At 40.5% G+C, this 14786-nt stretch overlaps 1 protein-coding gene across 7 annotated transcripts in view; it reads left to right on the plus strand.

Annotated features, from left to right (window-relative positions):
• GRM1 (glutamate metabotropic receptor 1) overlaps positions 1-14786 on the plus strand; it is a 183125-nt gene that overhangs the window by 152183 nt on the left and 16156 nt on the right. For all 7 annotated transcript variants that reach the window (XM_084513314.1, XM_084513316.1, XM_084513315.1 and 4 more), the window contains exon 8: positions 1367-2297. In XM_084513314.1, coding sequence (XP_084369440.1) covers positions 1367-2297 — 931 coding nt within the window. The remainder of the gene's footprint in view (positions 1-1366; positions 2298-14786) is intronic.

Genomic DNA, 14786 nt, shown 5'->3' on the forward strand with positions numbered 1-14786 from the left:
TACTTATTCTGTATTTAGAAGGGAGGAGTTTACATTTTGTTATAAGTATTGATTGGTAATTTTTTTTGTCAACATGTGGAATATACATTCAGATTGGGCAGAATTCTGGGCCTCAGAAGCTCTTAGTTCATACAGGATGATTTCTGAAGATATACTCCATATTGAAGAGAAAAAGGCTGAGCATGACTCTTGCTCATCACAATACTGGGACACTTGCTAAGATTCAGCAATGAAACCGAGTTAAAAAGTGTTTCTCTTGCAAGGTAAATACCACCACCTTTAGTCTGGTGGCTTGACAACCCCAGCTCTGCCAATGGCTCATGGAGGTACTGATCTCTTGTTCATTCTGGTTTTATTTTAAACCTCAGAAAATAACCATAAAGCATGATAACACTGCTAAGTCAAGAACAGAAATCAGGAAATGCCAGAATGAAAGTTCAGAGTAGCTCAGCTTCCCAACCTCAACATCCCATTAACATAAAAGATTTTATTTGCTATGTAATATTTACTGATGATATTATATCTCCAGCACAGATTCCTTTTTGTGGTGAGAGGTGTGAGAGAGAGCTCTGACAGTTAAGCACCATTTGAACTGATACTTATACTTGCACATCTGTACTAGTCATAAAGGAGTCCTTTTCCATTTATTTTCTAAAGGCAGAGAGGTTTTGTGGGTTTGACTTTTCCATAAGAAATGAATTACATTATTTAATAGAGCTGATGAAAGGAGTGTAGAAGAAAAACAAAGAGCAGAGGGTTTGAAAAAGTGAAAATAAGGTAATGTTAAGGAAAAAAAGAAAAGAAGCAGAAATATATGAGAAGGTATGGTATCCATGGTGCAGTTCCATTATGACTTTGGATTTATGATTTTTCTGCCTGTAACAGATATTTAAATACTCTATTTTCTTTATAAAATCACCTCAGAAAAATGTAGCGGGTTTTTATACTTGTTTTGATGCAGATTAAAATAAATTAATCTGAAGAGGTTAAAAAGCTGCCATTCTGACTTGAAATAATCCCATTCATGCTGAAATGAAGTGATGGTGTTGGGTTCTGCCTTTGATTTGCTGGGCTTGTCAGCAGTCCTTCCAACATGAATAAGAAAATATTTTCTAAATCTCATTTCCCTTTGTAGCATCATAAGCAAATGTTTGGGTCACCCAAAATTGATGGCTATGTTTTTGAGCATATTTCATCTAAACCTTTTCATGCTGCAGTTCAGCCATTTGTAAAATGGTTTTAATAATCGATGGCACATAAGCATAAGCTAATATTTAGATTATATTGGAAGCCAGAAAAAAAGAAAAAAGTTATTTCTTCAAGCAGATACTTTTCTAACACTCTGTTTCTTTTCTGTACACTGCAGGCTGTGAACCCATCCCTGTAAAGTACCTCCAGTGGAGCAATATAGAGTCTATTGTGGCTGTGGTCTTTTCCTGCCTGGGGATCCTGGTCACCATGTTTGTCACCCTTATCTTTGTGCTCTACAGGGACACCCCTGTTGTCAAATCCTCCAGCCGGGAGCTCTGCTACATAATCCTTGCTGGCATCTTTCTGGGTTACGTCTGCCCTTTCACCCTTATAGCTAAACCCACCACAACATCCTGCTACCTCCAGCGCCTTCTGGTGGGTCTCTCCTCTGCCATGTGTTATTCTGCCCTTGTGACCAAAACCAACCGCATTGCACGCATTCTGGCAGGCAGCAAAAAGAAGATCTGTACCCGCAAGCCACGTTTCATGAGTGCATGGGCCCAAGTGGTCATTGCCTCCATTTTGATCAGTGTGCAGCTGACACTGGTGGTCACACTGATCATCCTGGAGCCCCCAATGCCCATCCTCTCCTACCCCAGTATTAAGGAAGTTTACCTTATCTGCAACACCAGCAACCTAGGAGTTGTGGCTCCTGTGGGCTACAATGGACTCCTCATCATGAGCTGCACATACTATGCCTTCAAGACTCGCAATGTGCCTGCCAATTTCAATGAGGCCAAGTACATTGCATTCACCATGTACACCACTTGTATCATCTGGCTGGCCTTTGTGCCTATCTATTTTGGGAGCAACTACAAGATTATCACCACTTGTTTCGCAGTGAGCCTGAGTGTGACAGTGGCCCTGGGGTGCATGTTCACTCCTAAGATGTACATCATCATAGCCAAGCCCGAGAGGAATGTCCGCAGTGCCTTCACCACCTCAGATGTGGTGCGTATGCATGTCGGGGACGGCAAGGCACCTTGCAAGTCCAACACTTTCCTCAACATATTCCGGAGAAAGAAACCAGGGGCTGGAAATCCAAAGTAAGTGATTGACTGCAGGTACAGATCTATCTGTATTTTATGTCCCTCTCTTTGCCATCCTCTCTTGGTTGACCATAGTTTGCTGAATAGTAAGGTATGTAAAGTTTTTTCATCTCACATGTAGCAGAAAAGGTAGAAATGATCCTTTAGATCTAAATCTTAGATGGATGTTGACATGTTACTTCTCATTTTCTCTCCTGCTCTAAAGGCAGCCCTGTACACAACCCCTTCTACCTCTGGGGTGACTCAGGCGGGTTACGCTGCAGAGTAACCAAGTTCCAATTCCATCTTGTCCCATCTCTCTTCATGAGACAGGGGTCACAAACCCCTATGAGCAGATGCTCTGCATTACTCTCCAAACTGAAGTACAAACATAGCCTTTTGGGAAAGGGGAGCAGAAATCTGTGTCTGAGTGGTTGTAAATCACATGTACTTGTCTGAGACCATTGGGATCTGTGTGTGAAAGCTGGGGTTTGAACATTAGTTTGTAAGGTAGTGTTTTGTTACAGTCCTCATGATTGTCATCCAAAAGCACCCTTCATACTATGCCTGTGCTCTATTTAATATTCAGAATTATGAACAAGTCTCTTAATCATCAGCAGTGTAAACTTGTCCATGTTCCCAAACCCAGTGTTGGTATGAAAAGTTGTAGAGGTCAACTGAAGGTGAACATGAGCTTGCATCCACATCTGTTGAGCCTGTTATTCTCCTTGTAAAAGAATAAAAACAACCATGCTGCAGGAGAGGGGGAGAGAGAACTTTAAACATCATCTCCCTCTGAGCAGCTGTCAGAATGTTTGCAATCTTTATTATCTTATTGCTTCTTAATCTTTAAAGAAGCACCATGGGGCTAGACATAAGCTTAGATTATTTTTGTCACAATTTGAAAAAACTTATCAAAATAATGAAGAACCAGTGAGTTTCCTGATAGAATTAAAATTTGGTTAATTTCCATCTCTTTAGGATCTGTAGGTTTCTCTGAGTCACTTGAGAATTGGTTTTGATTCAGTTTGCATAAGAACTGTTTTCATATGTCCTGGAGATGAAAAGGATAAGGATGAAGGTAATACCATACAGAACTGATGCTGTAATTAACTTTTACTTTATGCTACTTCAGTACATTTTATTTTGTTACCAGCAAAGGGGTTGGAAAAAAATTGAACGGAGACATAAATAACCCATATATGCAACTCAGTGTGCCATGGAGTCCTCACTGTTCTTTTACCTTCCTGAAAACAAACAAACAAACAAAAAACCAACAACCACAAACAAACGATAATAATAATAATTAAAAAACAAACAAAACAAAACAAAACAAAACAAAAAAAAACCACCCTCTGCTTAAAAATATCTAAATCTAGTAAATTTCAAATACAGTTCACAATATAAGAAAAGATTTCTTCTACTTGAAAAAACAGCTTCCCCTAAGCATTGTCACCTTCATAAAACAATGAAGCTTTCCTGAGATTTTTATCAAATTCTTTGTTGCATAATTTTTATAAGTATTTCTTGGCCTCTGGTGAGCCCCAGTGAGTGGAACAGAGACAGAAAGCCAATACAGAGTTTTACGGTACTCTTCTCAACTCAAAACTCAAAACCTAGTTACTATGAATTTTGCTTTTTAGTCTCAGGTCAAGCAGCCAGCTGTTTTACAAAGCAAAATGTCAATCTCTGATCTAAACCTCTTGCACAGTTACTGCTATATTCCTCACCTAAACCAACACCGAGGTAGGGGCATGCTAGGCTTGCTTATGAGGAAGGACAGCATACCTCTCCATACATGGACATGAAGAAGTACAAAAGGTCATTTTAGGGTTTTGGAGGATATTTTAGACTCCTAACAGAGTCTATTGCAAAGTTTCTAAGGACATTGTGCTGACAGGCACTGAACTGGGAGCCACTGAGGAAACCAAGAAGGAAAAGGTAGAATTTGTTAGAGCTTTGCAAGCACTTAGCTAACTAAAATGTGTGTTAAGGTCTTTCCTAAAACAGGGTTTGAAAGAACTGAAACATGCTTAATGCCAACAGGAATGGCCTGCAGACTGATTTTCAATGTTTTTATTTTCCTATTGAAATTTGGGATTTATTTTTGAGTTTTCCTTCAATAAGTCAGATCCCTGAGTGCAGTGATATTCTTAATACTGTAATTGTCCGTCCATATAGCCACATGTCCCTCCCTGTAAATGGCTATCAGTTTCACATAAAGGATTTGTTTTCCAGCTGTTTTTCACAAACTTTCAATTTTCTTGTCATCTCTTCCTTCTCTTGCCAAATTGTTTTTCTTTCACTATTCCTCAATTTTCATCCTTCTCTTTCTGTCTGCATTGAACCTCTCCTCTGCTAATCTAGTGAATTCCATTTCCTTCCTCTAAACAGAGAAGTGGTATCCATTTAAATTACATTAGTGTGCAGATATAGAGTTAAATTGAGTTAACTTTAATAGAGGAAGCTAGTTTATATTTACAAGGGCAAATCAAACTTACGCAAACCTTGTTAAAAGACCAATCTTCAATGTTGTGTTGTTAGTTTAACTACTAGCTTTAGAAGTAGAGCCAGCCAACCTGCTCTTCCTTTCTCCTTTGTAAAGTAGAGCAGAAGAATTAACTAGGGAAATCCATTAACATAGGATCTATTAGTCAATAGAAAACCTTCAGCTATATCTGGTGCTGTTACAGAGGTCAGCTTGGAAAATGGCTGTCCCAGCTGAACTACCAACACCTTTCAATGAAAATAAATTATTCGGTAACATTGGTCTTTACATAAATAACAAAGTGTGCTGCTTTTATTATCTGTGGCACTCTGAAGATGCTGTGTGCAATCATGAAGGTGTGAACCCTCTCTTACTTGGCTGAGTTGAACTGTGAGTGATTACAGACAACACTGTTTTAAATAGAGCTTGCTGGGAACTTTCCAGTAGGGTATGTTTCCCATCAGAAAATTCTAGCCTCTCAAAATGTTTCATAGAATTGGATTTTGATGGGAAAGATCCTCTCTGGGCCAGGATGACTTTTTTTCCCCATGTAGGGATGAAGCAATTGGTAAGGTGTGAGGGATCTTTACCCCAACAGACACTAGTTAAGGTATTCACTTAGGGTAAGAACATCTCCTTCACATTCCAGATGAATGTCCTATAGCTGGACAACACATTGCTCCAGGGCAAGTCTCCCCCTTTCTCTCTGTTTTTGACCAGCAGTGTGTCCTGGAAAAGAGGAAAAAAATCCTGATGCAAACCCTAGAGAAATACTCTGTATTATTCTGTGAGACAACTCAAATCTGGGGCTGAGAGATCCCTTGTGAATGTCTTCAGTACTAAGATATTGTCAGTCTCTTCCTCTTGTCAAATGAATATTTAAATATTTATAAAAAATGGAACAGCTCCATCAGGAGAGATCGAGAGAGTGATCTCTGCTGCATTTATTGAGGCTGGGGGTGGGGCAGTTATTGTTAGAGTGTGCAGCTTGGTGGCATTATAAGATCTTGGCTGTTACAGGATGATGACATAGCAGCATTTTTAGGAGAGCCTTTTTCATCTTTTTTTCCAGCTGTGAGATTGAAACTTTCTAATATGGGTCTTGCTGTGGTCAAGTACTTGCCTAGTACTTGACCATGAATCGTACTTTGGTCTATGAGGCTCAATCAGCTTGAAGAGTAGCACTCTGAGAAAATGCCTGTAAGATATCAAGGGCAGATGTAAGGGAGGAAGGGCTGAGGTGGGATGCAGCCCTGCCTGGTGTGTCTCTCACTCTGTAGTGAGCTCCCTCCACCCTCATCATAGCCTACAACATGTCTCCCCAAGGAAGCAGTGCTCCTTTCTGGGCTACATGCAGAAAAAAATAACCATTGATTTTGAAGATACTGATCTTCTCCAGCCTTTTCCAGTCACTGCTTCAAATGGACCCTGGTTAGGTACGGGAGGCTGGAGTGGGGTTTCTTGCATGGCTTTTCTGTAGTCCACACATGCATGTCAGGTAGAGCTTGAGACACTCAGCAAGACCTGAGACTTCTTGTGGGTTGCACAAGAGAAGGATCAGTGGAGGAGGATTGCTGAGGAGGACATAGGAGTTAAGTTCTTTGTGCACCTCTGAGTAATTAGCTGCCATTTTGGTGGTAATGCTGAGCTACTGCCTCAGTCCTCACACATAAATTATTTTAAATTTTTGGTAAAGAGCCCAGGTCTGGACACCATTTTAGTGCATTTTGAATCAGAATAAGCAAGGATTTAGCTGTCAGCATAAGTTGTGTGGCAAAATTTGAGGTGATGGGAAGGCCAACTAGCAAGACTCACTTTGTGGCCAGGACTCCACATTAGTGCTTGAGCCACCTGTATACCCTTGTATACCCTTTTAATACACTTGGATTCAGTTATTTTTCCTCCAGCTGCCTGCACTGAGAAATTAATGGTTGTTTTTAAATATTTCTAAGCCCATACTTTTTATTTATGCTTTTGACTTGTTTTGGCTGTCCATGCCTCTAGTCTGCTCACCCAGGCATCTCTAAGCAGTGTCCAGGCGGTCACTTGGACCAAAAGTCTTTCAAAGTGGCTGTATTTTATTCCAATAAAAGGGAGTCAGGCAACCCAGCATCTCCTAGTACATTCTCTCTGGTTTTCTATACATGAGCCTGTTCCTGTTCTTCATCCTTTTTTTGTGTGTACTGGGAAATTTAGCTGGGAAATATGTTTCTCAGCTACCTCTAGTAACTCATGTGTACTCCCTTACCAGGACTTAGAAACCATCTGCTTTTTTGTCTTGCAAGTTATAAAATTCTCTCCAGGTATTCTTAAATTACCCCTTCTCTTTAAACTGACTTGCTGAGTTGCCATTTCATCTTGAGCAAGCTGTGCTGACATGCCACGTTTTTCTGGGATGCATTTCACTTGGCGACTCACAGTCCAAAAAGGCTTTTGGGCTCTTCAGCTCCTTCCGTTTCAAAGCCTCCCACAGACAAGCAGTGAGGGGAATCTTAGCATAAGTATGGCCAGAAGGTAGGACATTTTGTTTCACTGTTTTTATGGTGGTGGGAGGAGGCAACTGCACTGTACAGCATGGCAAGAGTTGGAGCTTCCAGAAACAGAAAGTAAATGTTCAGCATGTTCAGTTGCAGTCATACAAATGCAGATCATTCACAGCCTCTCACTTGATCCAACTGGAGCACCTCATCACAGGAGGAGATGCCTGGGAGTATTCCCTTTTCTCATTCTCAGGTTACTACTCCATGCAGCCAATATGCTATCTTTAAGTAGGGTATTACGGAAGCAAAGGGGCAGCAGAGAAGTGTGAACAGAAGATGAAAAAACTTGTAATGTAAGGAAAACAATGTCTTTTGTTCTGACCTCTGCAGGCTAAAATGTGTGAAATCAAATAAAAAACAATCTCAACTTGGCACAGCTGTACAGAGATAATTTCACTCTGTCTGGTTGAAATGCATCAAAAGATCTGAAATGAGGATTTAGTGGAAAGTGCAAGGAGGACTACTAATAAGCATTGTACCTTCTCCTACAAAAAATAAATAAATATATATATATATTTCTAAACTTCTACACTCTAGGACGTGAGCCCAATCTAAGATGTCTGCAATACAGAGTTTTTTCTTTGGTCCTAAACTGCAACTCCTAGCCTGTAAGAGTTATCTTTAAATATTTGTTGTACAGATAACTGTATGTTGTAATTTTACCTTCTTATCATACAGCTGGTCAGTACAGAGACATTCACTGAATCTAAAAGGAAATGGTATGCCAGCTTGCTTTGCAGTTCAGAGAATTAAATTGATGCTGTGGGTAAACTTTCCATATACTGTGATAGTATTGCATGCACAACACAACAGCCCTTTTTTTTTTTTTTTTTTTTTTTTTTTTTTTTTTTTTTTTTGACCATTACAGACCTTGGAATACACTGCATTCCAAGGCATTTACAAGAAAGTCTTTAAATGTGCTGTGTCTGCACAGCCATCCTGCTAAGGTTTACCCAGAGGAGTAAGGCAGATTATGGAAGAGAGTTTTGAAACAGCAGAGGCTGTAAGCTCCTGCAAGTGGGAAATAATACAGAGATAAAAACAAACAAACAAACAAAAACCACTATGTAGTCCAGGCCCAGTTTTTGGTTCAGGGCTGCTCCATGGCAGCATGCATGTGGCTGTGTGGCCCATGTCTCCCCGTCAGGACACAGAGCACCATGTCCACAGGGCTCTCAGTGTGCTGCCTCATCTGATCCAGGCAATATCACAGAGCAGTCCACTTCCTTCACAGCACTGATGAAGATGTGGCAGCTCTTGTCTGGTTCCATGGTGCCACAGTTGTCCCAGGGAAGGAAGGCAGCACCTACTGCAGGCCAACTTGCACCCATTGCTGCACTCACTGCAGCCCTCCCCAGTGATCATCTAGATTCTTATGCAGTTGAGTCCTTCTCCCTTTTCTGAGGTCACAGTGCCTTTTTGGGAAAGCATCTTTCAGGCTCACAGGGATAATTGAAGGTTTTTAATGCCAAACCTCTCTCTCAGCAGTTGGTATGTTTCCTGGCTTTGCTGGGCTATTTACTAGGATTAAAACATTAATGATTTTGTGGACACACAGCACTGTGACAGGTAACAGCCCTTACCCTGTTCTCTCTTGTATGTGATGTGAATTTCAAATAAGAAAATTCAACAAACTCAGTCAAGCTGTTCAGTCCTTGTCAGTGTATTGATTTAAGTGAATATTTAAAACTCCCAGAAGACAGTTACCTATTTCCAAGGGAGTCTTACAATTGATGTGAAAGAATTGGAAAGAAACACAAAATAAGGGAATTTGAAACTTAATAATCCAATAGCAATCTCTTCTAGCCTTGCTGCAACATTGTTTATTAAATTTGAGCTATATAGTTATATCTAACATTGTGCTAGGTAGCTTGAATTTGCATTTGCTTTAATAGACACGATGTAGTTCTATCCCAAACATCTGAAAAAAAAAAAACATAAAATTGGTGATAAATAAGTCAGAGATGTGTCTTCCACACTTACATTTTTTTCCCTAGTGATTTAAATAAATACTAAAAATCATATTTATTTAAAAATCAGACATGGCAAATGTGTATACCAAATTATATACCAAGCTATGTACCTGATGTACCTGCTTATATATATGTAATATAGCTAGTATGAAGATAGAGAATTTATCTTTTCCTTCTAATGAAAAATAAGGGGGAGGCTGAGTAAGTCACTGTAAGTATTCCTTGCAAGTTATCCCAGCTAAAGAACATCCCAACACATGCACAATTACAAGTCACTCCTAAGACAAGCTGAGGAGAGGGGACAGGATCAGATATCCAACACCATTGGGACAGTTGTGCTTACATGCAGTGCAGCACAAGGGTTCTGGTGATCTAGGCTTATTCCTCTGGGTTTACTTCTGTGATGAAGCAAACGCTAGCCAAGACTATATTTTAGAGAAATAGAAAAATTATGAGGTTCTGCAGTGGCCTCCCAGTAAAGGCAGTGATGGTAGCCTCCCCACTCTGCCCAGCCACAGACAAAACCCAAGATTATTCAGTGTACTGGGCACAGAACCTGTACCCTGGGCTCCCATCCAGCATTCTGCTTCTTCATCACCCGTCAGAACTACATTTTATTTGGTCAGTTCCCTCAGGTGAAAGGACTGTTGTGTAAGATTTTCTGTGATTTCCTCCTTTTCTCAGAAGTACTTGTCCCAGGCAGCTTTGCCACTTTCTTTTCATGGATATTCACTACTCTGTTCTCCCAGGGGCTTTTGACAGGAGATAGACCTAAGGAATGGTCTCTGAATACAGCCTGGTTCTTATCAAAGGAATTGTGGAGAATTTCACTTTACAGCTTGTCTCATTTTGCTGCACTCAAAATGCTGAATCATAAAAGGTTGTTTTACTTATGGGCACTGCTGTAGCACCAGACAGCCTTGTATAATGAATTTTACCATCCAAACACAATGATGCATAGATGCACAATTATATCAGAGGGGAGCTTTGCAGCTATGTACCACTTTCTCTGCTTCCTGTTGTAAGGGGAGCAAACACACTACTGCAGAAAGCCTGAGGGAGGCTAGCATCTTTTTTGGCATAAAACACGGGAATAGGAACATCACTTGTAATTTAATTTCTTGCTTGACTGGATCACTTATTACATTTCCTTGTATTTTTGTATTTGTATGTATTATTTATTGCTTTTTTATTCTGAAATGGAGTCATAACAATTCAGTTTGGATGCTGTAAAAATGCACCAACTCAGTAGTGAGTGATACAAACAATTGCCTTCACTTGTAGGTATAAGCAAATGCTGTTCATCTGTTTAGCACCATAATCTCACATCGTTTTGGTTAGAATTCTCTCTGTGAGAATAATAAGGAAGGAATATTCTCCTGTTCAGAGCATCAGGTAAATAAATTGGTGTTGCAGGTTGCATCTTGGTAAGTACATAAAACCCTAGATATTTCCTTGTATTACATATATCAGACTCTAACACCCATAAGCACATACTAAGGGAAAAAAAAAAGAAAAAAAAAAAGAAAAAAAAAAAAGATATTCAGTGGGGGTGACTAAAATATCATTTTAAAAAGCATAACAGGTTTATTCATTTAATTCAGCATGTTAAAATGGAAACAGCATAAAGAACCAAAATGAAAAGTCTCCTAGAATCTAATTTTAAGATTTTAAGATTAAGTCAAGATTGCATTTTACCTCCTTCATATCCTCAAAGGTGTGATGTTTCAGCCCTGGGCTTTAGTTATTCACCTTTCCTCAGCAGAAGGAAATAGAGCTGTGACTTTTCATGGACACATGATAATTCATGTACAAATACTTGCTAGAATAAACACATAGGATATTCTGCAAGTGCTTATTCTGTGGGGATCTCTGAGACACCTTGCAATTTCATACATCTTTGAGCTAATGTAGAGGTGAACAAAAATTCAGGTAGTGAAGGATAGAGTTGCTATCTCTAATACTCTGGATGAAGATAAAGCTATAAAACAGCATAGGCACTATACATAACTGTCTAGAGTAAGTACAATTTTTGTTGTTGTTGTTATTTTGTTTTGTTTTGTTTTGTTTTCCCCTGAAGTTAAGATGTAGTCTGAACAATATTCTTGATTCATTCCAACAATTTAGTGCAAAGTTGCTAGTGTGAAATGCAGAACTGCTGCTAATTTATTTAATCCTTTTTAGTGCTTGTGAATACATGAGCATGAGAGCCCACAAAGAGGACCACATCTCTTGTTCACCTGTTCCACCTCTTCCACTGATGTAAAAAGGCATCTCATATTCTGCCCACCAAACATATACCTGCTGGCAATGAGCACCCCCCCTTAGTGCAGGACTCCCTCATATAGCTAAATGCTGCAAACCAAACTACAGCATGTTTTTGCAACATCTGACAGAGCACCTGATTTTTATCAAGCCCTTGTAATGCATAGGTGAATCGCAGTCCTGGAGAGAGAAGATGGTCCATCTCTGCTAAGGAACTGTAGAGTTCCCTGGTCAGGCACGTATGGTTTACCACACTATTAGAAATGAAATCTGAGCAGGGTTTAATCCTGATAATAAAGAATTAGTCTCAGCACCATATCACTCTATATTTTATTAAAGAAATTTCTTTGAAGACCTTGGTGGAAGAAACCAGCACATACATTTTGTTGGCTGCAATAAAGAGGTCCACACTTTGATCTGTCAGTTGATCAGTAATGTATTTGGGAGCAAATTTGTCGGGATGATGCTCACTGTTACCAAGACACAAAAACCTGTCTACCCTGACTTAGGTCATCAGTGTAAATTTAGGATGTTCTCCAAGTCTCTTCCATATCTCAGGGAAGGTTTTGAAAAAAATTCTCACCAGCAGTAGCACAGCCCCTGTCCCACATGGTACTCTCAGAGCTACAAGTATTTATGGCAAAGGGAGTATTACTAAACTTTGGAAACAAATGCCAAGTAGTCTCAGCTTACATATGTCCCAGCAGTACAAACCACTGCCAATTGCACCAGCTTTTGTGAGACCACAACCTCCAAACATTTGTGCCTTATCATTATCAGCTGAATTCCAGCTATTGCAGGGACAGGCCACGGCACATTATCTAGGTACCTGCAGAAGCTCATTTTTTTCTAAAATACTTCAAAACGCAGATGCATTTATTTACAGATAAATGTACTACCTCCCCTGACATTTTATGCCATCCAAAAGTTTTACATTCTTCATTTTATTTTCATTGAACACAGAAGAAGATGCAGAAATTTGTGCTGGTTATGATGCATGGCAAAGCAGAGGCTAACTCCGGGCGCACTATTCAGCCTAAAATCAGGATGCAGTCTTTGCTAAAGTGCCAGTCCTACTGCTGTTTGTAATAGAGATGTTTTCTTGGCTGTTGATTTTTTATTTTTTTTATTTTTCGTGGTGATTTAAGAGTTTGTAAGCAGAATAGTGAGGAATTATAAAACTTCCATCTTCACTTCCTGCTTGACTTTGATACTTTTTCTAGGCAATAAGGTTTGTTTTCCACCCATCTGATACAGTTTTCTATCAGCACCAAGTGCACAGAGTACCATTTACATCCAGAGCAGAGATATGACCGTGTTCTTCTGTGTTCTCCTGGTTATTAGATTTGCATCCTGAGGACTCTGAACGGGCAAAATTGGTACTACCAGATATTTCCTTGGGGTTTCCAGACCCGAGTCTGGAAGCCTGCAGAACAGACATTATGACAGAGTTAATGTCCACACAGAAGGACATCCACTATCAAAGCATGACTAGTGATTGTGGCCAACAACATGGGTTATGTTCTCTCAGAGACCTAAAGGACTTTAAGAAACCACTTTGAGTAAAGGCTGAAATTGAAAGCAAAGTATATTGCATCAATAGAACATCTGCCTCCACATTAGAGTTGTTAAGGAGTATTTAATTTTGAAATAACAAGTCAGCTAATTCTTCAAAGCATATATGTGCTCTGGCATTCAGCCTCCCACACCTGACAAGCACAGGTTAAAAGGCATTATCACTATAAACTGCGAATAATTGTGCAGGCTAGAAGTAATCACACAATTTGTCACTTAAAAGCCCACTTGAGAAAGAAAAGCTCCAGGATCCTTATTACTGCATTACAAACAATTTACCATTTCTAGCTTACTGCTTCAGTTATCTCTTCTTAAGTCATTTCCCCTTCTCTGTTGTGTGGTTCTTTTGGGGCGTGCAGGATGTATTTTTCTGCCACCTTGCAAAATTAACTTTACAGAAGAAAAAAATGTGAGTCAAGTGAGTCATTGCCAGGAAGTTTGTCCTTGAGCCTGATCTCCTCAGGGTCAGATAAGCATTAATGTCAGCAACAGAGAGGCTGTCCCTGCTGCCCCTGGTTTGGGTAACATGGGTGAGAGTTGTCCCCTTCAGCAGCAAACCAGTAGGTTAGCTCAGCTCTGTTGCAGCACCACAGCTGGAGATGTCAACACTGATCTTACCCTCCAGCAAAACAAGTGCCCCAGCTCTGATTCTGGCAGCCTTTCACTGGCCAGTGGTTTGTTGGTATTCACAGTTTCACTCCATTCAGTCGCAGGTATCCCCAGAGAATCACAGATTCAGTGTAAATGACCATCCAGGAGCCACCTTCCATCCAGAACACCATCCTCCTTTCAACCCGGAGCTGTCTGCAGACTATTAATCTTTCCGTATCCTTGGGGTGTGTTAAAGGCAGGAATTTCTGCTCTTGTCACTTTCTTACTTCAAGCTCAGGACAGTAGTCTTCCACTCTACTTCTGTAGAAAATATTCTTCCTTTTGTGTTCTCTTATGGCCATTTCTTTTCATGGCACAACCTAGGTCCCTTCAGATGGTTTGGTCCAGCCAGTTTGGGCTGACTTACAAGCCCTACATTCCCAGATCTAGGATTGCTTGGAAACTGGAACTTGCTCCACATTATCCCTTTTGTACATCCCAAAGCCCCCAAAACAGCCATCCAACAGGAAACCCAAAATACCTTCAAACCATCCACCACCACCACCAAAAAACAGACACAGATCCCAGAATCTGAGTAACCTCCCATGAAGGGATTAGCTACCTTGAGCAGACTTGGGAGCAATGAGGTGCTATGCTTGAAAGTATACACAGCAGCACAGATGACTGCAGGAAGAGCCCTGTGAGCTCTTGGCTCGTGGGTGCTGCCACCAGCTTTTGTGCCCTGGTGGCAGGCTAATGCCATGGGTGTGCAGGGACAGGCCAGCAGCTCCGCAAGGGTCCTTGAAACTCATGTGTGCACAGCGGGGGCTTGCCTCTGCACCCTGGGACCTTGTGGAGGGGAAGTGTAGGCTCAAGCAGGTGCAATGTATGGCCCCAAGGATATCTGTAGTTGACAGGAAGTTTGGACTTTCTTTACTTTCTAATATTCTCTGAAACGTCCATTATACACATTGCTCAGTCTTCAGTTTTATATCTTACCTCAGAAATCTCTCCTGCTGCCATCCTGGACAGCCGAGATATTTGCCTGCAGCTGCTTTGGACTATCATAGCCTAT

Source organism: Aythya ferina (genome assembly GCF_964211825.1).
Source record: "Aythya ferina genome assembly, chromosome: 3".
Taxonomy (NCBI): Eukaryota; Metazoa; Chordata; class Aves; order Anseriformes; family Anatidae; genus Aythya; species Aythya ferina.